The following is a 23173-nucleotide window of genomic DNA, read 5'->3' as shown; positions in this document are numbered from 1 at the left end:
AAACAAACAAACAAACTAACAAACAAACAAACAATTTAACAAACAGACAAAAAACAAAATAACAAACAAACTAACATACTAAAAAGCAAACTAACAAGCAAACTCACAAAACAAACAAACACTCACTAATGAACTATTTGACAAACAGACAAACAAACAAACAATCTAACTAATAAACAAACAAACTAACTAACTAACTAACTAACTAACTAACAAACAAACTAACTAACTAACTAACAAACAAACAAACTAACTAACTAACTAACTAACAAGCAAACAAACAAACAAACAAACTAACTTGCTAACAAACTATTTAACAAACAGACAAACAAACAAACAAAATAGCAAACAAACTAACAAAAAATTAACTAACAAGCAAACTAACAAACAAAACTAACAAAATAAATAAAGGAACTAACAAGCAAATTAACAAACAGACTAACTAACTAACTAAACAAACTAACTAACAAGCAAACTAACAAACAAACAAACTAACAAAAAAGCAAACTAACTAACTAACTAACAAAAAAGCTAACTAACAAACTAACAAAACAAACAAATAAACAAACAAACTAGCTAGCTAACTAGCTAACAAACAAGCAAACTAACAAACAAATAAATAAACAAATAAAAAAAAACAAAAATTATTTAAAATACAAGTGAGTTAGGCAAAAACTAATGTACTAATTGTGAGTTTTACATGATCTCAGTGTTTTAAGATCAGCTTCAACTAAGTGTTAGATGCACAATTAAATATCTGACATTGATCAACTCAAAAATGAAAAAAACATATTTTAATGGCCAATAACTTTTATTAAAAGCTATTTTAATGATATATATTAATATATTGATTCATTTCAATAAATAAAAAGCACTACAAACTAGCAAAACACTGAAAACACACTTTATATTCATATATAAAGTTGATTTAACCATAAAACAAAAGTACAGTCAAGCCCAGAATTATTCTTACCCCTGTACAGTAGGACAAATGATGAAAAACTAATTCTATGCATTATTAAATACAGCGAAGAAGAAGGAAAGTGGTGCTTTTAAGAGAATATTTCTCAGAGATTTGGTAGAGTACATAGAAATAGGGAGACAACGGTTATAGATTTTGGTTGTATGATTATAGTCTGAGGAATCAAGGTTTCACGGTTAACATGATTATTATGCATTCATTAATTTCAAAACGCTACTAGTTTAGAAGAAGAAAAAAAATCACACGAAAGCTTATTTTAACCCTTTAACTACCTGCTCTAGCAAATGGTTGTCCATATTTTGATTGTTTTAAATAATGACTGTTAAAGTAACATAAAGAATGTCTGTTTTTAATAATTGTTTACACGACACAGCATTCTTGGTTAACAGAAAAAAATCTAAATAAAAATTCAAGCAAACATACACTCGATTTTGGTTTTCAAGAGTTTACACTTAGATATTGCTTGATAATAGCAGGTTTGGATGCCGTCAGGGAGAGAACCCTGAGCTTGAAGATAATTGAGCCCAGGGCTCCCACCTGGTCAATGAGCATGTAAGGGGTTACGATAGGGTAGTCCTTGAGAGCTCCCCCTGGTAAAGGAAGATATGGGATTCTTGTGGGATTCTTTTAAAAACGAAGATGAGGGATAATAATAATTTAATAACCCTAGTTGGGCTATTTAAAGTACTTTTGGTATGATCCGACTGGCTTACTAATTATTACACATAAGAGACCAGCTGTGATCAATCATATCACATGGTCCTCTTCGAAACTTCACTTATTGTAAAACAAAAACGAGACAATGAGTTCAGAGAATCTGAAATATTTTATAGCATACTTCAAAAAATAAAGATGTGTTCAAAACTGTTTTATTTTGATTCTGTTTTTTAAATAAATTGATCTTACACTTCATATTTATTCATAGTATATGTAGTATTTTTTTACTATAACCCACTATATCAACCATTGGGTAGAGGTTGATATTTTATAAATTATGGAATGTGTTGGAAAAAAAAATGCATTGAGTGTGTTAACTAGCGACATTAGGAATTAAGAAAAGCAATGCATTTTTTTTCTTCTTGGTGAAGCAGTTAGGTCAAAAAGTTATTTATTGCTGCTCAGTAACTAAATAATACAAACAATAGTCAATTTCTCTTTCGACTTAAAAATAAGTGAAAAAAATATTTGTGCCATTTAAACAAGTAATTATTTTACACTGAAAATAAATGACAGAACAATGAATAAAAAATTGTATTTGGTTGTTTTTGACATGGCGACACGGTGGCGCAGTAGGTAGTGCTGTCGCCTCACAGCAAGAAGGTTGCTGGTTCGAGCCTTGGCTGGGTCAGTTGACGTTTCTCACAGCAAGAAGGTCGCTGGTTCGAGCCTCGGCTGGGTCAGTTGCCGTTTCTGTGTGGAGTTTGCAAGTTCTCCCCACGTTCGCGTGGATTTCCTCCGGGTGCTCTGGTTTCCCCCAAAGTCCAAAAATATAGGTGAACTGGGTGGGCTAAATTGTCCATAGTGTATGAGTGTGTATGGATGTTTCCCAGAGATGGGTTTCAGCAGGAAGGGCATCCGTTGCATAAAACTTATGCTGGATAAATTGGCAGTTCATTCCGCTGTAGCGGCCCCAGATTAATGAAGGGACTAAGCCGAAAATGAATGAATGAATTATGTTTTTGACATGTTGGGGGTCAAGTTAGCTGTTTCCTCAGAATACTGTTGATTGTTTCATTTGGGGATTTTTTGTTGGAGCTAGATAGGATTGCATGTGGTGTATGGGTTGGAGTAAAATGCTATTTGCGAGAATAAAAATTCCATGACAAAAAAGTATTTGTCTAATGTAAATCTTAGCAACATTTTAGCTAAATATTTTCCTTTTAAAGAGAACAAATGTAGTCAAAGGCTGCTGAACCTCTGTCTGAAAAGCACTTTTGATCAACTATATTATAAACTTGTTTAGTATTTTTATTTTTTTTTCTGCATTTTGTTTTATTACTATACAGTGTGTGAAGCTGAATGGTTAGTTCTTGTCATGCGACTCTTGCTGAACTTGCACTATTCTTTCAACTATGTGCGCCTGGAAAGTGTGAGCGTGTTGTGCTGCATGCACAATATATGCGCAAAAAAAGAAATGACAAACTTGCACACGCAAAAGACACAATACGTGAACGGCATGGTGAACGGCAATTAGTTAAGATTCTTAGCCATAGTTAATCCAATGTGCTTGCATGTTAGCCTCAGTGTACAAGCTTGGCCCTTTAAACTAGGACACAGTTGGCATAACTTTGTTTAGTTGTAGCAGTTATGTTCCATGCAGAAACAAAGTGTTGAGAAGCCTTTACGATTGATTAACCGTGACAAATGAAAGGGCGGTTATTAGTAAAATCGGTTAATCGTTTCATCAATACACAGAAATTGACTAAAGCAAATTGAAAACAAATGAAATAGGCACTGTTATTATTAAAAAAAAAAAAAGAATTTTGCTGACTTTTTCTTGGATCCTCTTCCGATGAAGATGCTACCAGAGAACCTTGAGACGAGGTAGCCAGTGATACCGAGGCGTGAGGCGAGTACATACCCGGGACTGTACTTCACAGAGTATTTCTGAAAGGAAAAAAAGAAACCATTAGCAAAACCTGAAAATGAAAGTAATATAAAAGGGCAAAGCTGCACTACAGACTAAAAGACTTACATGCTGATTCTGTATTAAGGCATCGAGCTGAGGTTCACACGGTACAGAGAAAACCACTCTGACTCGTCCCTCACTGATGACATCACTAGAGTCTTGCACCTGAGAAAACAGAAAACCTCCTACATCACTGACATTCAACCCCAAGAGCTAGTACGAAAGCACAAAAAGCTGTACGTACTTCTCCCATTGCACCGTAATATGGATTTCCAACCATAAAGACTGTGGTTCCCAGAGGAAACAGCTCCTCCAGTGTTTTGAAGCGCGCCAATGAGGAATCAAAGGCCTTGATATCCTGAAATGAATCAACAATAAATGGCATATTTAAACATTAAGAAGGATCATTAGATAAATTAGAATATTTATGAGCGCATTAAAAATCGTTCCTGAAAGTGGGAGTCACCAAGCCTGCAATTATCTAATGAAGAATTTAAAAAATATGTTTTCCTATTTAAAAACATTTAAAAAAAAACAATTTATTCCTTCGATGACTTCCAGAATGATTTCTAGTCTAGTCATTTCTAGTCACGTCTAGTCATGGTCACAGGATCTTTCATAAATCATGCTAATAAATGAATTAAAGATGACTGTTATAATTATCATGTTTAACACAGTTTTAGGATATTTTTGTGGAAATTGATGCATTTGTTCAAAGTTTTTTGAAGAACATAATGTTAACCACTTATTCAAAAAATGTATATATTCTGTAATATTTTAAACATAGTTATTGTAAACATTGAACAATTCAATTCATCTTCACAGAATAAAAGGAATAAAACAGATACAATGGAAGTTTACTAGTACTTTGAAAAATAAGAGTTAACGAGTTTAGATATTACGAATTTTAATGCTGACGTTTATTCATGAATATTTTGTTTTGGTGCGAATATTTACCTTCACAATGGTCTGATATGGAAAGGGCAGGACCTGCTTGGCAAACTGCTTCTCCAAATGGACTTTTCCGTTCTGACCGATGACATACTTCCTGCCTGTCAGCAGCTGGCCGTAAACCAACACATCCGTCTCATTGATTGCTATGCCTTTACGCTTGCTAAAACTGAAAAGCAATATTACAATATTATTGACAACTTAATAACTTAAAAAAGACATGAGTGCTCATTTTATAATTATTTAATTACAAAATTTCATATTCATTAGACTAAATAGTTTAAAATAATGTGAAGTTTTTTATTTTTTATTTGCAGTCCAAACAGCACCAAATGCTAACCACATTAATTATTGGTTCAACATTAGTTCATGAACATTTTCACAGTAATACGGCCAAAAACATACACATTGACTGGACTTTCTGTGACAGGGCTACTGTACCTTAACACCATGTAATAAGACTCCAGTGGTTAAACATCAGTTATTTTTATTTCATTCATGATAAAAGCTTTTATTAATCTTAGCTGCCTTTCTTTTTTTATTCAGTGACTAAAACACATTAAAATCCTAGTTGTAAAAGTCTAAATTAAGTTAAAGCCAAAACTAATAAAACTTTTATTTGTATTTTTTAACTATTATTAAAATAGTGACGGTAATAAATCTGGCTTTTTCTCACTGTTGATTTTAGTCCATTACCTAACATTTACTAACGAGACTTTATTGTAAAGCATTACCTATTGTACTTCATAATCATTTTGCAATTTCATTTGGTTGAAACGTTTGATTACCCTGAACATGTATATACAATAAAGCAATACACCAAGTATGTTTTTGTTATTATATCTGTTGAAGTAACTTTTTTCTGCAGCATAGATCAATAATGTGATATAAACTATAGTGATAAAAGCTTCAGCAATTAATTGCAAAAAGAAAATCTAAAATGTAACAACTGTCATAAACCTAATATTCAAGAAAATATTTTTTTCTTTTTTCATAAAAAAGACCATGTTTTATAATAAATGAAGAGCTATACTGAATCAGCATGGTCCTCAGTAAAACAAAAGAGCACATCAATTTAAGCATGTACACTCTATGTGATAATGTACACTCTCTCTATATATTATACTATTATAATAATATCCCAAAATTGTTCATTATGTGCACCTAGCATTTCTTCCCACATCAAGCAAGGGTTTTCACTTTTATTTCTGCATTGTTTGTAACTGATGGTGATGATGTAACTGTTGTTTGAATCATTGCTTATTAATAACAATTGTAGAAATAGAAAAAAATATATTTAAAAAAAACTACATTGAAGCATTTAAAGTATACTTCATAGATCTGAAGCCACACATTTCACTAATCTGGGAAAATCCTGCATAATGCTACATTTTTGATAAAATGCTATAATATTGATACATATCCACTAATAAAAACCTCACTCAATCACATGCTAACCAAATAAATCATACTGCAGCCTGTGATTTGGCAAATGTTGTGACAGTCCCTCACTTCTTACTGCACTTTCTGTTATGTGTTGCAATTATGGGGAATTTCTCCATGATAGTGAAACAAATAATTTCAAGGAATTAGGCTGCGTGACAAACAATCCTTAAAGTGAAGATAAAAAAAAAAGTTTTCCTTTGCACCTCCTTCAAGAAAATCATGCTTGATGACAATGTGACATAAGCATAACAAGCTTGTTTGTGTTCAGCATGTTCTGTGCCTCTGTATTATTTTTTGTTTTCATTCTGTACAGCGCAATAATATTTAACACACTTATTATTTTGGGAGATACATTTATCACAGACTGATAAATGTAATTTGTTTATTCTTAAAATTCCTTTTTATACGTTATTGCTGAACTATAATGTGAAAAATGCCACCTAAAAAATTAATTAATTAACACCTTTTTAGTGTAACCGTCTAACAGGTGGGGCATTTCAATAAAAATATCTAAACCTGAAATTATAGAATCATATATATATAGTGTGAACTCAACAGAGAGATATTTAAGGGGACAAAACACTTTACTGATAACTCACAGTTAAACAGATGTTACTCCTGTGATATAGCAAAAAACATCACAGAAGCGTAGGCCAAAATATGTATGCAACAAATAGGCAGTGAAGGAATAAGTACGAAATATTCTTGTTAATAAATTACGTGAATAAATAAAGTTAATAAAGGTTTCAGCTTACTGCTCTGTGAGGCCTTGCACTTCTTTGACCCAGTCCTTCTGCTCTTTATCAGTCACACGGCTGACTTTAGTGGGTGGTGGATTGTTTTCCATGTACAACACCTGTGATCCTGCAGGCTCCTCTAATGAAAATCTGCAAAGCAAAGAGACACTCTTAACAGACCAAAGGAGAGGGTAAATTGCACAGCGGTCGCACCAACCTGCACCAAGCCTTGCCTTTCAGAATTGTGAACACAGTTTTTAAGAAGGCCATGCATTTGGTATCTCTCCGTGTTGCTTGGTAATGTATAGACAACCATGTAAAGAAGTGTCCAGTGTGTGACTCGCTTTAGAGGGAGCTACATGACCTTACTAATAAGCAATAGCAAAAATATAACAATACAACAAACAAAACTTACTTTGTCTCTCCATCTGAAACGGCTACAACCCGAGCTTCCATCAAATGTGGCCAGTTCACAAACAAAGATCTTCCAAGAACCAGCGCTGCAACCTCTTCCACCTGCAATACAGATAAATCAAAAATTTCTCATCAAAGCACCATAACCTTAAAACAGAGTTAAGGATTTATATTTTAAAGGGCAACTATTATGCAAAATCAAATTTTTATATGGTGTTTGGCCATTTTTACATGCACGTTGTACAAAAATGTGACAAAATCCACCCAGTACCAAACCACAATCACTAGACATTGGTTCTTTAAGCCAGCAGTTCTCAATCCTGATCATTGCAGCCTGTTTTACATATTTTGTAATTTTTTTTATTACCACTTCTTTTTTTTCTATTTAGCTATAAGAGTCCTACCAAGGACCAGGATTGAGAACCGCTGCTCTAAGCGAGAGAGACAGATTGCATTTAAAGGGATAGTACACTCAAAATTAAACATTTCCTGTTAATTAACTAACCCAAAGGTCATCCAAGATGTAGGTGGCTTATTTTCTTCAGTGAACTTATTTTTCAGTAGACTGTAGTTCAAATGTAATCCAGTCACATTTGATGGCGAAAGTGTAAGGTCTGATGACACAAGCATCAATATCTATCAACAAACATCATCACCTGACCTCCTGTCCAAGCACACACTTGCTTATATAATAAAATGTTTGAATTTTTTACAGGGACCAATCGTTTTGCTTCAAAAGATGTCAGTGTGTCATCAGGTGCATTGGATATTGATTTGGTCTCGTTTGTATACATTTATTTTTGATTGGATAAAAAAAAAAAACTATCACCCTCCACTGCCATTATATGAAATCACCAAGCACCACTGATTCAGCTAAAAACCTTCTTTAATGTTCTACTGAAGAAAAAAAAGGCACTTATTATGGGTGACCTAAGGGCGAATAAATTAACAGGAAATGTTCATTTTTGGGTGAATTATCCCTTTGAGCCACACCCACAACATGGGGCTTTCCATTGGCATTATATAGGTAAGGAACCAAAAGTCAAAATTGCTGTGTGAAGTAAACAAACAAAAATACAACTAATAAGTTCGACCAAATTCAACTCATCTGCATTTAAAATGATTCCCAACAAAACAGCTCTTTTATACGAAAGTTCCAAACATCATAGTTTCAACAAATTATTATAAATGATCTGTGGATTATTTTGAGTTGAAACTTCAAAGACACATTCAGAGATTCAAACTGACAGGAGCGATATTACATCTTGCAAATGAAAAGGTGGTATAATTGTTGCCCTTTAAAAATCATAAGATCGTTAAAGGTCCCATGAAGTGCATTGTAAGGTGCATTTTGTATTTGATGTTTAAAATCCTCCCCTTAAAAAAACAGTCAATAGTGTTTTGTTTTTCTCACAGCTCTGCCAGTTAGAGTGGCTGAACTCAAGCACATCAAATGAAAAGCAAATAAAAAGCTCTAGAACAGGGGTGTCCAAACTCGGGTCCTAGAGGGCTGCCGTCCTGCAGATTTGAGCTCCAACATGCCACAAAACTCCTGCATGGATGTTTCTTGTTAAACTATGCAGGAGACTGGCCCTCCAGGACCGAGTTTGGGCAGTCCTTGGGCATGTCAGATACTAGAGAGCATTTCAAACTGCTCACCTGCACCATCTCATGGCTTGGCAAAATATCCAGGATCATGTTTTCTCCTCTGCTGCTTTGTTGAAACACCATCACTCCACTTTTCTTCTTGTAAAACTGGGTGAGAAACACAGCAGGAGAATCTGCATTAATACTGTGCTGATCTGACGATGATCCGCTTTAATTGGATGACATATTGCAATGAGTGCTCTTTACTTTATGACGGATGTGCTGTAATGTGGGGAAGCCGCAGAAGTAAAGCGCTCCTCTGTCGATCCTGCATCGCACATGATCAGGTGATACACGCCAGGCATCCATCGGGACCGGTGTTTGCCTAAAAGCACAAACACAGAGGGTGGGATTTAAAAATCATGATGAATAAATATGATCAATCTTAACACTGTTTATGATTTCTTAACTGACGTCAAATAATAGCAGTTTTAAAATTAATGACAAAATAACACATAAGTAGCGATGATTACATTTTCCCAGAATTTTGGAAGTAACACTGTAATTATATGCAAGACATCATGGTAAAATAAAGGCATGCTGTGTTAATAATAATAATAATAATAATAATAATAATAATAATAATAATAATAATAATAATAATCATCATCATCATCATCATCATCATCATAATTTTTAACATAATTCAATAGGCCTTTATTTAACTGTCAGGTTTGTAAATACAAATGTATAAATACAAAAGTATTTAGCAAATATATATTTATTTATTTATTTATTTATTAATGGATTATTATTATTATTATTATTACTACAATAAAAAAAGATAAAATGATAACAAATCTAAATATTCGTACTTTGTAAGTGTATTATGTGGTATTATTATTACTATATAATAAGTTATATAACGAATGATAACTATAATTAATCTATTTATTGAAAATTAGAAAGTGCACATGCAAATAAATGATGTGATACTACAATGAATTGATTAATTGTTAATGATAGATGAAATAGTTGAAAAGAGAGAAAAAAAAAACAGTGGTGTGAAAGTGGTTTGGCTTTTTAAGTTCTGATAAACTTCAGGTTACGGTGCTCTGCAAAATGTGCCAGAGGGTAAAGCTGCTTGATTTTGGGAAAAATCATAATCACGATTATTTTGGTTATAATTGTAATCTCGATTATTGAAAACGATTATCAACTGAAGTCAAAATTTTTAGCGCTCCTGAGAATTTTTTATTTATTTTTTTAATAAATGTTTCCTAAATGATGTTTAACAGAGCAAGGAATTTTAACAGTATTTCCTCTAATATTTTTTCTTCTGGAGAAAGTCTTATTTGTTTTATGTTAGCTAGAATAAAAGCAGGTTTAAATATTCTGAAAGCCATTTTAGGGTCAATATTATTAGCCTCCTTAAGCAATATATTTTTTGATTGTCTGCAGAAGAATCTACTGTTATACAATGACTTGCCTAATTACCCTAATTAAACCTTTGAATCGCACTTTGATTCTGAATGCTTGTATTTTGAAAAATATTTAGTAAAATGCTATGTAATGTCATCATACAGTAGCAAAGATAAAAAAAAATTTGGTTATTGGAAACAAGTGATTAAAAATGATTATAAAAGAGATTATATTATGTTCAGAAATAAGTTGAAAAAAATAATTTAAGGCCCAGTTTTACAAACAGCGCTTAGATTAAGCCAGGACTAGGCCTTGGATAATTTAGGCTATTTAAGCCACATTTATAAAATGACCTTTGAAAAATATATTACTGGTGTGCACCTGAAGACACTGACGTATTTTAAGAAATCTCCCTGCAAGTAATTTGGAGTTGAGACAGCTCAAACATGCAGAATAGCATTAAACCTTGTTTGTGAAACCGGGGGGGGAAATGTAATTCTTTCCATTAAATAGAAATTGGGGAGGAGAGGGTTGCTAATATTCAGGAGGGCTAACAATTCTGACTTAAACTGTATATATACACTTATTTTCCACCCTGCAAAAGAAAGTGAAATAAATACAATAGAATAAAAATATGAAACAAACTGTGCTTTAAGCATCTTCACTGGAAGAAAAACACTTCAGCTACAAAAGTCCTTCAGTCAAGAGCAGTGAGGGATTTTCTCCTTGTTGTTTGATTAATGATAAAATCAGGCAGTAGCAGGAATATCGCGCACTGTCACTTTAATGGTTTCTCTTTTACATGTCTTTTGATTTTCAACTCGTTTGTTTATTACACAAATGAGGGTTAATATGAATAACCACTAAACACCGCGTTTTGACACCTATTAAACCATTAAAGCGCTCACGTTAAGATGACTTTAGATGTGTGCGCACAGCTCTGCGAATGAGACCAAATGCTGACCGCAGGCTTCTGACTGAGTGTGCACGCCGCACACACACAGCAGCATGCGATTTCCGCGCTTTTAAGAGCAACGAATGTGTACAACTGGAAAGGAGGCACTATATGATGCAATAATCGATTATCTCGATTAATGGTTTTTCATAATCGTTAGAAGCCAAAATCGAAATCGGATTTTCGATTAATTGCACAGCCCTTCCCACAGCAGCGGGAACACATCAAATCTGTTCCACCATTTGAACATACTGAGAGTCAGAAGAGGAGGCATCATAAAAAGTTTAAGCCAACCTGTCGCCTCATCATCACCATCACCTCCATCCCCCTCCTCGACACCAAAACCAGCTGTGTCAGAACAGCTACCTTACGACAAACAGTCTAAACATCATAAAGACATTACTAGGGCTGTTATAAACTTCTTGGCTAAGGACATGATGCCATTTAGTATGGTGGATAGTGTGGGCTTCAGTAAAATTATGTCAGTCATCGACCCCCGATTCAAGCTCTCTAGCCGAAAATATTATTCACGCATGGCTATACCTGCACTTGATGGTGAAGTTAAGGACAGGGTGGAGGAGCAACTTAAGTCAGTGTTGTATTTTTGTCTTAATACTGGCGGAAGAAGTTTGTTTGTTGATTATATGATATTGATTAATATGATTATATGAATAATCAGCCTGTTCTAGTTAAATTGGAAAAATATTGTAAAAAAGCTGAGTCTTGGAGTTTTATTTATTTAATAGTTTGTCACATTTATTGTTTGTAAAAGCTAAATACAAATAAAAAGTGAACAAACATTTTTTTTCTTTAAGTTAAAAGAGCCTGGAGGTGTTTTAGACTTTGCAAATTTATTTATCAGACATTTTTAGGTACAGACATCCGTTGTGTGCGTTCTTGGCAGTTTTTTCCTGGCTTTTTAATATTGTCCGTATCTATATCAGACAAGATAGACAAAGGCCAGTGGGCGAATTTGGCCAGGATGCCGGGGTTAAACCCTTTCTCTTTTTTAAAAAACATCCAGAGATTTTTAATGACTACATTTTTAAAGAGTCAAACGTAAGTAAAAACGTAAGTGTGTGATCCCACAATACAAATGTGAGGGGATAAAAAAGACCACTATCAAACTGGACTGACCTGGCATGGCAGTGGACGATATTGGGGAAGATCTGCGGATCTGGGGAATTATAGGGATAATCCAGGTCTTTATCGTAGCAGTAAACTGCACACTCCGTATGCCTGTTCCTGGCCTTCTCCGATGGGGTCAGATTATGAGTGTAGGGCTCCATAGCTGCTAACAAGCATTTCTGAAAGCAAACACAAACATCACACAACAGAACATCCACTACAGATGTTAAAATTGTCGTATGTGCAGATGTTTAAAGCACCTCGTCAATGAACGGGATGAGCACCACTGCTTCCCACTCCTGCTGTTTGCCGTTCAGGTCAGTTTTGAAGTCCTGTGGGTAATACTCGACAATGGGGGAGCTCAGTGACGTCATCAGATGCTGTGAGGAACAGAGAGTCGGTGAATAGGGCTATCTTTCTGTTAGAGCAAGACACTGCAGGTCCAAAGGATAAAATAACAACCCATATTTCTCCAATTGATTAAATGACATTAAAAGGTTAGTTCACCCAAAAATACAACTTTGCTATTAATTACTCTCAAGTCCCTGCAATCCCTGCTGAAAAATCCAGCTTAAACCAGCCTAAGCTGGTTGGCTGGTTTTAGCTGGTCGACCAGGCTGATTTTAGAGTGGTTTTGGCCACTTCCAGGCTGGTTTCCAGCCATTTCCAGTCTGGTCTTAGCTCCTCAGGCTGGGAGATGACCAGCTAAAACCAGCTTGACCAGCTTAAAACAGGCTGTTCAAGTTGGTTTTAGCTGGATTTGGCTGGTCATTTTCCAGCGTGACCAGCTAAGACCAGGCTGGAAATGGCTGGAAACCAGCCTGAAAATGGCCAAAACCCCTCAAAAACCAGCCTGGTCGACCAGCTAAAACCAGCCAACCAGCTTAGGCTGGTTTAAGCTGGATTTTTCAGCAGGGATCTCTTGAGAGATTTGGCCTTAGTACATAAAGTAACTACAAAGTCTTTGAGCTTAAAAAAAGCTAATTGTCAAAACTCTATATTGAAAGAAATTTTAATGGTCAAATCTAATTTAACTAATTATGCTAAGCTAATATGTACCTCGCCAGAACAAGGAAACAGCTGAATTGGTTCAAAAATGCTTCAACTTAAGAAGACTGGCAAAACGAAGCCTTTTCAAAACATATGGTGAATTGTTCCTTAAATCATCAGACAAGTTAGGATAGGATGGCTTCTTCATTCTCCATAGACAGTAACAGTCCAGAGATGTTTAAAGTCAAGAAAAGACGCCAAAAACATTCAATGTGACTACAATGGTTTAATTGTAATCATACAAAGCTCCATGAACTATTTTGTGTGCCAAAAAATTAAATGCATCTTTACTACAGGCAGAATAACAGGGGTGACCAACCCTGTTCCTGGAGATCGACCTTCCTGCAGATTTCAGTTGCAACCCATATTAGACACACCTGCCTGTAATTATCAAGTGCTGTTCAGGTCCTAATTAATTGATTCAGGTGTCTTTGATCAGGGTTTGAGCTGTACTCTTTAGGAAGGTCGATCTCCAGGAACAGGTTTATGCACCCCTGCAGTATAGCATATAGCCATTTGAGTCAGCAGCGCAAAATGCAAGTGTCATATTTCCCATCTATGTAGGAGGAGAGAGCGCTCAGATTTCATCTAAACGATCTTTGTGATGAAAAAAGGTCTCAGGGAATTAGAATGACATTAGGATGATTAAAGCCTGGTTTATACTCGACGAATCTGCTTGTTCGCTTATGGGTGCGCGCAACATGATTTCGGCTAGCGGTGTGCACGGCATTTTTAAAAAAAATAACTTGAGCACACAGTGTGCATGGCGTCATGTTTGATTTGAGTTGAATATGAAACAATCTGAAGAGATTTTGTCTGAAACAGTACGACTGTACAGACAGCTTTATTATCTGTGATCATATAGATAACCAGATGATCAATAATTGTTGGCTATAAATTGTGACAGCTGTGGGAAAGGAGAAAGTTTTTGTTAAAAGATTTGGAATAACCTGAAGGATAAGTTTGTTAAAACCAAGAGGCCATGGCAAAAGTGGAGACACAGGTAACAAACTTTAGCAACCTCTAGCTAACAACCTTTATTATCATTTTAAACCGCCAACAAGCCAGCTAGCCATTGTTAGCCAGCAGCTAGTTCTCTGTAATTTTCACATGGTCGCCCTCTAAAGCTAAGCAGGGGTGCGCCCGGTCAGTACCTGGATGGGAGACCACATGGCTAAAGCTAGGTTGCTGCCGGAACTGCTATTAGTGAGACCAGCAGGGGGCACTCAACCTGCAGTCTGTGTGGGTCCTAACGCCCCAGTACATTGTTGGGGACTATATACTGCTCAGTAAGCGCCGTCTTTTAGATGAGACGTTAAACAGAGATCCAGACTCTCTGTGTTCATTAAAAATCCCAAGATGTCCTTCGAAAAAGAGTATGGTGTGCGGTCTGATGTAATATGGTTGCTGTTGTGTCACCCAGGTGGAGGCTGCACACTGGTGGTGGATAAGGAGATTTCCCTCAAAAAATGTGTTAAGTGCACTGAGTGTCCAGAAAAGCGCAATTTAAAGGTAAGTAATTATTTTTATTTAATAAACTTAACTACAATGAGAATTATTTTTGGAAATCAAACTAAAAAATAAAACTGTAATCTTTCAAATGGCGTGTTGTTATTGAAATCTACCAACCCAAATTAGTTTGCGTGACAAAAAAAGTGTTATACAGTATCTTATCACTGATGTGAAGAGGATGTATAGTGTGTAGCTGCGTCCCAAATGGCACACTATACACTATGCACTCATGCACTATGTACTTATGCACTTACACACTCAACAGGATAGTATATGTATGTAGTGCTGTCCCAAATGGCACACTAATGTTTTTTTACTAAGCGGAAATTCAACCCGTTTCCCTGATGACGTTTGACTGTTGCCAAATCAGTGAAATAAACGACTGAATTATCAAGTAATACCTGCCGTGAGTATTACCGCATTTACCATCCGGAGGCGCTATAATCACTCTCGTAGGAGAATTTTGCTTTCACTATCCAAAATAAATAAAGTTATTCAACATGTGCGTCCGATCGCTCCGCCCCTTCCGCTACGTAAGCAAACCTGCGGTCGTTGAGTGCGTGAAGTGTCCATCATTGCACACTTCATTTTAGCGGCTGAATGAGTGCATCATCCGGGTAATTAAAGTGCACTTATTATTTTGAGAGTTTTCAATGTGAACACACTACTTACACTATTTATACTACAAAATGGCGTAAAATAGTGCATAAGTATGCGATTTGGGACGCAGCTTGTGTTTCACCTGGTAGCACTGAGGAAGAAGGTCTTTGCTGGCTGATGGCAGGACGGCCAAGAGCTGCTCAAACGGCATAAAGGGTTTGGCCAGGTCAAAGGTCAGCGAGAGACCAGAGATGTTCCTCACGTCAGAGAGGAAAGGAGCGTAGTGGTATGGATAATACCTGTAGAGATTTAAGAGAAGCAAATGTTTCTTTTAGTCTAACCAGAAATCAAAATCCAACACATTTCTTTTATTAATACATGTTTCTGCTACGTTTAAGTAGGCCTGCATAATGACTGTCAAAGTGAAGCACTGCATTTATTCTTTTACACGTGTGCAGCACAGAAAATTTCTGAGCTTTCAGAAAATGCTGCATTTATATTACATCTACATTTTAGCCCATGAAATATATATTTAGGAGCTTTCTCTCATCCATTTTTTATCTGACGAAAGGCAGAATAGGAGACATTGTCTATTTGCTGGCTTTGCTGACATTTGGGGGGGGGGTGCTGACATTAATAATTACAATTTAATTATAATGTGTATTGTGTATGAATTTAAATATAGTTTATTGAAAACTATTTTCTTGTTAATGTGTATGCATTTAGACATTTTAGTCTAAAGTTATATTAATTGTCCCACTGTCCACAACATTATCCTAATTTAGCATTAAACAACAATGCCGTAAACACAGAGTGAGATCCAAAATGCTTTATTTTATTGTTGATTGTGTTTTCTATTAGATTGTAAAGGTCATTTTATCTTTTGTGCTGTCATCTGGGCATTTCATGACACACTAAATAGCTTAAATAAAACAAACAAACAAAATGCTATTTTCTCATTTTAATTCTTCCACTTATTTATTCCATTATTTAGGTCAATTGTTTATGTTATAACCATAAGTAGTCTAAATGTCGATATTCTTTGAAGTTAACATATTTAGTCTTATTTTGCAATAATAAAATATATTACTATCAGCCATAAAAGATGTAACTATATTGTTAATAAATATATACAGTATTGTGTAAACGTCTTAGGCCACTAGTATTTTGACTTAAAGGTTTAAAGTCGGTTATTCTATATTTTACTAAATGAAAATTTCTCTAAGATGCTTCAAATACCTTCCTGCTAACTAAAAAACTATTGGCATGTGTACCAAGTGTTTTAAATGCAAAGTGTGGTCCTAGCAAATGTTGATTAGATTTAGATCAGCGGATCTCGAACTGTTTTCACCAAGTACCACCTCAGAAAAAAATTTCTCTCCAAGTACCACCATAATGAGCAGTACTGAAATACAGTAACGTTGTAGGCCTAATTAAGCAGCTACAATTCCAAAATCCAGGGAGATTAATTCTTGTTATTAATAAAATTTATTATTATCAGCCACAATTAAAATACTTTGAACATTAACACTGCACTGTGCTTACAGGTAAAAAACAAACAAACGAACAAACAAACAAAACAATTTTAGCATCTTAATTAAAATGTACTTTTAAAAGTTAAATAAAAATGGTAGACTACTGTTAAAAAGTAAATAAGAAAAAAAAAAAAAAACTCCTGCACTTTAATGTAAAGTATTAGCCTATTCATCAAAACCTGAAAATGTAGCTTGGACCTCATAAATATATGCTAAATATCATAATATTCATATATAAATCAATTGTGATGACTTTTGGAATATATTTTGCATGTATATACAGTATGACATATTTGATTCCTCCGCGTACAACTAGAAGAAAGCCCACGTACCACAGTTTGAGAACCACTGATTTAGATGATATAAGTGAACTGACAAAATAAAAAGTATTTGCATATTATTTTTTTAAAGCATCCTTATTTTATAGCATTTTTGCACAAGTGCGGAACACTTTGAACACTACTGTTGCTTTGCAGCTTGATTTTTTGTAAACATCATAGAGATGTGGCCAAAGTTCTTTTACATTGCGTTTGTCTCAATTTCTACGGTTTCTTCTTGTTATTTCAAGCAGACTTGACAATGATCAGATCAGATCTCTGTGTGGAGCACTGGCTGTTGTCAGACACCTTGTGCAGACAATAATCTCACTGTATTATAACAACTAATGACAAAATAATGTTTGGAAATGTAAATTGAGGTCTTAAACAACTTAAACAAAAATTTAATTTGACCAGTAGAGCAAAAACATTCATATATTGTTGTTGTTGTTGCACATAAGGCTATATACCGTATACCCTAACAAAACCGTACACAATAGCCGCGTTTCCACTATCGCGCCTAAAGCGAGCGAGCCAGGGCGAGCCAAGGCCAGTGGGGTTTCCACTGTCACTTCCGGGGCCTAATCGGGCCAAAGCGGGGCTTTCTTGGGGCCAGCGGCCGGCCTTTTTCAGCCCGCCGAATACCTTGGGCCAAGGAGGGCCAGCTGGGGCTTCGGGGCGGAGTGAAAGGAGAGGCGGGCAGTTTTCTGATCGCAAATGAGTACATGCGCCAAACAAATAAAGAAATAAGGGAAAGAAAACATCTAGCCTTATAGTCTGGGGTCTTTTTGCGTATGATCACCCTTATGTTTCCCTTTTAAATGTAAGGCTGCTGCATAAAATAATAAAGTAGTTTTAATTTATAGTTCTTTGCTGCGTCCTCCTTTATGTTTCAATAACGCATAATAAGCTTTACACCATATTAAAAACACAGCAGACAGTAAAGGTTTTCCAGAGTTTTTGTCAAGTTTAAAATGTTTATTTGTGCGCGTTTAGAAGACTGTGTGTGTGTGTGAGACCGGGCAATAGCGCTCCTTCACAGCTCTGTTATGCCGCGAGCGGCTTTTTTCTTCATTTATTTTGGAGATAATACACAATATAAATACAACAGAAAGACATAAAACTTAACAAAATACGTGCCTACTTTCGTAGACTTTAAACAATATAGTGTCATATCTTGATAAAATAGCCTAAGGTATATTGAAATATAATTTAAAGAATTACAAATATCGTATATATATAAAATGACATTAAATAAATAAACCAATATAAAATAAACAAAAGCTAGCTAGAACAATGTAGGTAGGCTATATACAATACATAAATCAAACCGTTTTAAAGCCATATATAGCCTAACTTTCATTTTACAAAGACCTGTCTGAAAAAAAAAGATTTTCGATATTTTCTAAAAACAATAAACACCGGAGAAGGTTTGAAATATTTATATAAAGTAAATATTTATATAAGTAAATATTTATAAAGTATTTGGACACGATGATATTAATCAAATCGCGCAAACAGAGCATTATTTGGGTGAGTGAAAGCAGAATCTAGCCTATACCTTTTTTTTCTGTCACTCAGTCCTGCGCAGCACTCGCTGCTTTAAACGCATCGGGGGAAAGCCCAAACACAAAATGTGTTCTATATCCTCAAACAACTGTTTATGTTTTTGTATGACGTGGTTAAATTTATAAATGAAACTTTAAATGAAGAGTTTTAGTGAATAGTTGCCGAGCGCAACAAATATGGCTATATTTTATTAGGCTACTCGCTCTTGTGCTGAAAACTTTACACGACTTCTACCAAAACGAGGATGTTAAAAAATACATGCCATATAGATTTATAAAGGAGAATTTCTGTGGCTTTATATTATGGATATGTGCGCTCTCTGTGTTGGGTCCCTGCGTTTGGCGAGAGCACTCCATGCACAGTCGGTCGGCGAGTGAACAAATGTAATGAATGGAAATACACAGGTCTGTGGTTAAAGACATTTCGTGTACTGCTGTACAGTAACGTGTCATTTGTTTGTTTTGGTTGTCTTCATTTTAATGGTTTCTTTTCGTGATGATTCTATGGTGTGCTTTGTCTGCCTCATTCCCGCTCAAGTGGGCGGGTTGTGTGACGTTTGATTCGGGGACGTTCTGTGGGCGGTGTTTGCGTGACGCGCTGTGAGCTATCAGCCCGCCAGTGGAAACGCGACATGATTTTAGCCTCATTTCTCAACCTCCCGGGCTATTGGCCCGGCCCGGCCCGATTAAAGCCCTGGCTCGCACTGGCCCGATAGTGGAAATGCGGCTAATGAGTAAAAGATGTGTAATATATATACACCTGTATATTATTTTTCTTTAATATGGCCCATTATAATAAATGATGATCACAGCAGTGCCGGGTCCAAGACTATCAAATCTTCAATTTCTTGATTGCAATATTGTTTAAAAAAAGCATAATGCCTGGTGTACACCAATTAGACAAATTATGATTTAAAAGTGAATTAAAGACTAGACTTTAGACTTTAATCAGACAATTTTTTTGCCTTTTGAATTGCGCAGCCCAACTTATATGTTAGATTCACTCCAATAAATCCTCTCTCTGCTCACCAGCTCCAAGACTGAACTCCGTGATAGTAGTAATGCAAGATCCACTGGATTCCCTCTACGTAACATTTAGCCTGATTGGCCAAAAACTCACTGCAAGATGAACACAGAGAAAACGAGACTTCAAAAGTGTGCTTATTTTCAGAGCAAAGAGAAAACATGAACACACATTTCATTCTCGCCAAAGGTAAAGCGATTGGAGACTCACTCTGAGACGACTTCAACACCCATTTTGGTCATGTAGTAGGTGCGTTTATATTGTCGAAATTCTGTTTCAAACATGTCATCGTCCTCTCCGTCCTCCTCTGCGCCTTCTGCTGCATTGTGGGAAATATTAAGCCAAATTTAGCTGCTGAGGCTTTTATTTCAGTATGTTGATGTACATCCAACTGAAATGGAATTCTGAGTAGGGGCAGAGCTTTTGCTTTCCCTCATAGCAAACAAACAGTTTAAGGGGCGTGGCTAAGAATATTGTGGCTAAAACTGTCAAACTGATATCAACAGATAAGGACCGCCAATCCAAACGCAGAAGCAAATGCACAGACTTTGTTTAAAGATTACCAAAACAAACTTTTAAAGTGGACTAACTTTTATGTATGCATTAGTTCTGCACCTTAAGCATGAAAATGTGAGCTAGCAAAATAAACATTGCAAACTCTAAACACTTTGAAGGGGCAAACAAAACTTTCCTCACTATTTACTCAGTTCGTTCTAAACTTTTTTTCTTCTTCTGTTGAACACAAAACAAAATATCCTGCAGAATGTTAAGGAAAAAAAGCTGCAATTGGCATATACATTAAGAACAAAAAATACCACAGAAGTCAATGGCTGCTTTTCTCCAACATTCTTCAGTTTATCTTCATTAGTGTACAGAAGAAACTCAAACCGGTTTGGAGGATGAGCAAATCTAAATGTACTTTTAGATGACGCAATAGATGAAGGTAAGCAAATGACTATAAAATATACATTTTTGGCTACGCTCATGAAAGCATCTAGAACAGTTATTAACAATATGTGGAGTCTGGATTTGTGTACCTCTTCCTGCAGTGCTGTGAGAATCTCTGACTCCATCAAGAGCCGCGAGACACAGAGAGTCGTCTGAAGACTAAACACAAAAAGAACAAACACAAAAAACACTCTGTCATTATTCTAACATTTATCTTGGTCTTTTACATGTTTAAATGCCATATAAGAAGCATCGCCTATATATGAAAACATTATAAAATTATTTCAGAAAAAAAAAAACAAAAAGCGCTCTGGGGTAAGTTCAAATGTATGGTCGGTGCTCTTTGGGTAAGAGATTCATCAAATCTGCAACAAGAATCAGTCCAAGGCACTCGAGTAAAGTGAAAAAATTAAAAAGCCTTTATTCACATGGCTAGATCTCTAAAAACCAACGCGTTTCGGCAGAAGTCTGCCTTCATCAGGGTAACAGTGATCAGGTGCGTCTAGAGTCTCTTTTGAGTACTACGGTCACATGACTCATTTAAACATCTCAAATGGCACTCAAATAATTTAACAAGCAAACTCTACTACCATCATAAATTCGGCATAGATACACAAACACCCACTTGCATATGTGGGAAAAGAGAGAGAGAGAGAGAAGAAAAAAGAATATATATATATATATATATATATATATATATATGTACATACATACACATATACATATATATACATACATATATACACATACATATATATATATATATATATATATATATATATATATATATATATATATATATATGTGCACATACATACATACATACATACATACACATACATATATACAATATATACATATACCTATACATGGAAAATACATACATACATATAAACACATACATCAATGTATAATGACGATCTGTAAAGCATCTATAGAAAACCTCATTATGGTAGTAGAGTTTGCTTGTTAAATTATTTGAGTGCCATTTGAGATGTTTAAATGAGTCATGTGACCGTAGTACTCAAAAGAGACTCTAGACGCACCTGATCACTGTTACCCTGATGAAGGCAGACTTCTGCCGAAACGCGTTGGTTTTTAGAGATCTAGCCATGTGAATAAAGGCTTTTTAATTTTTTCACTTTATTCGAGTGCCTTGGACTGATTCTTGTTGTTGATTATAAAATTATTATTTAAGAAGCCAAAAGCAAAAAAGTGTAGCCAGCACTACTAAAACTCAAACCAAGAAAAAATATTCTCGTTCATTTAATAAAGAAGGAAAACAAAGAGAAAGCAGAAACAGTAATGTTCATTTAGATAAGGGACATCTATTGACTAGATCTGAATCTGACTAAATGGTCGGAGTCAATTGCAGCAGCCCATTCCTCTATGACATGCTCCCTATTGCTTGCTATGATGTTACATGTGTATAGGAAAAAATGACAAGCAAGGTATTTTAGTAAATGAAAATTAAAACTGCTGGTAAAATAACAGTATTGTGATGTGAAAGAAAAAATAATAAAAAAATTAAACTAACAACAGTAAATGAAAAACAAACTAATAATTAATTGCTATTTAAACATAATTATTTTAATTGCTACTTTTTTAATCTTTCAATCATTCATTTTCTTTTCGGCTAAGTCCTTTTATTAATCAGGGGTTGCCACAGCGGAATGAACCACCAACTTATCCAGCATATGTTTTGACCAGTGGATGCCTTTCCAGCTGCAACCCATTACTGGGAAACACACATACACAATCACACACATACACTACGGCCAATTCAGCTTACCCAATTGAGGGTATTAGCTTAATTACATATAGTATGATCTTTAATATAAATAAGTTTGTCTGAATTCTTCATAGTTTTCACGTTTTTTAGTGGATAAACTCAATAAAATAATTCTTTCACCTTAAGAATAACAAAGTGAGCTAGCAAAATGAACAACGTAAATTTGGATTAAACTTACATTAATAAGTTTGTCTGAATTTATAAAAGTTTTCTTCATAGTATTCCTTGCATTAATATGGTTTTGGATTCAGTGTTAGTTCAAACAATTTAATTTAATACTAAGAGGTTTGCGCAAGAGTTCATTTAAACTGTGCAACACTAAACTTCGTTCTGTTCCACAGTTGACATGTTCTGTTAACTCTTAAACCCAAATTACTAAAACTAAATATATAAAATCTAAACAGTAATGTGTTAACAATAAACTAAACTAAAACTAACAAAACCATTCATTAAACAAATACTAAACTGAAATGTACAACAAATTTACATTTTAAAATAAAAGCAAAACAAGAACCAATTTAAAAATGCAGAACTTTAATAATCTTGAGGTAGAGAAATAAAATCACATCATAAAGT

General features: G+C 35.0%; 1 protein-coding gene across 4 annotated transcripts in view; it reads right to left on the bottom strand.

Moving 5' to 3' along the window:
* xrn1 (5'-3' exoribonuclease 1) overlaps positions 1-23173 on the bottom strand; it is a 50256-nt gene that overhangs the window by 16830 nt on the left and 10253 nt on the right. For 2 of the 4 annotated variants that reach the window (XM_005163318.6, NM_201033.2), the window contains exons 11-24: positions 20895-20964; positions 20068-20176; positions 19863-19952; positions 15556-15712; positions 12512-12631; positions 12261-12430; positions 9014-9131; positions 8819-8914; positions 7161-7261; positions 6764-6895; positions 4569-4731; positions 3856-3969; positions 3678-3776; positions 3474-3589 (exon numbers count right to left, since the gene is read on the bottom strand). In XM_005163318.6, the coding sequence (XP_005163375.1) occupies positions 3474-3589; positions 3678-3776; positions 3856-3969; positions 4569-4731; positions 6764-6895; positions 7161-7261; positions 8819-8914; positions 9014-9131; positions 12261-12430; positions 12512-12631; positions 15556-15712; positions 19863-19952; positions 20068-20176; positions 20895-20964 (1655 nt within the window). The remainder of the gene's footprint in view (positions 1-3473; positions 3590-3677; positions 3777-3855; positions 3970-4568; positions 4732-6763; positions 6896-7160; positions 7262-8818; positions 8915-9013; positions 9132-12260; positions 12431-12511; positions 12632-15555; positions 15713-19862; positions 19953-20067; positions 20177-20894; positions 20965-23173) is intronic. The other 2 variants (XM_005163317.6, XM_073914233.1) reach the window with 1 other exon arrangement.

The sequence above is a fragment of the Danio rerio genome, chromosome 2 (assembly GCF_049306965.1).
Source record: "Danio rerio strain Tuebingen ecotype United States chromosome 2, GRCz12tu, whole genome shotgun sequence".
Taxonomy (NCBI): Eukaryota; Metazoa; Chordata; class Actinopteri; order Cypriniformes; family Danionidae; genus Danio; species Danio rerio.
This window is presented reverse-complemented; position numbering and strand designations above follow the sequence as displayed.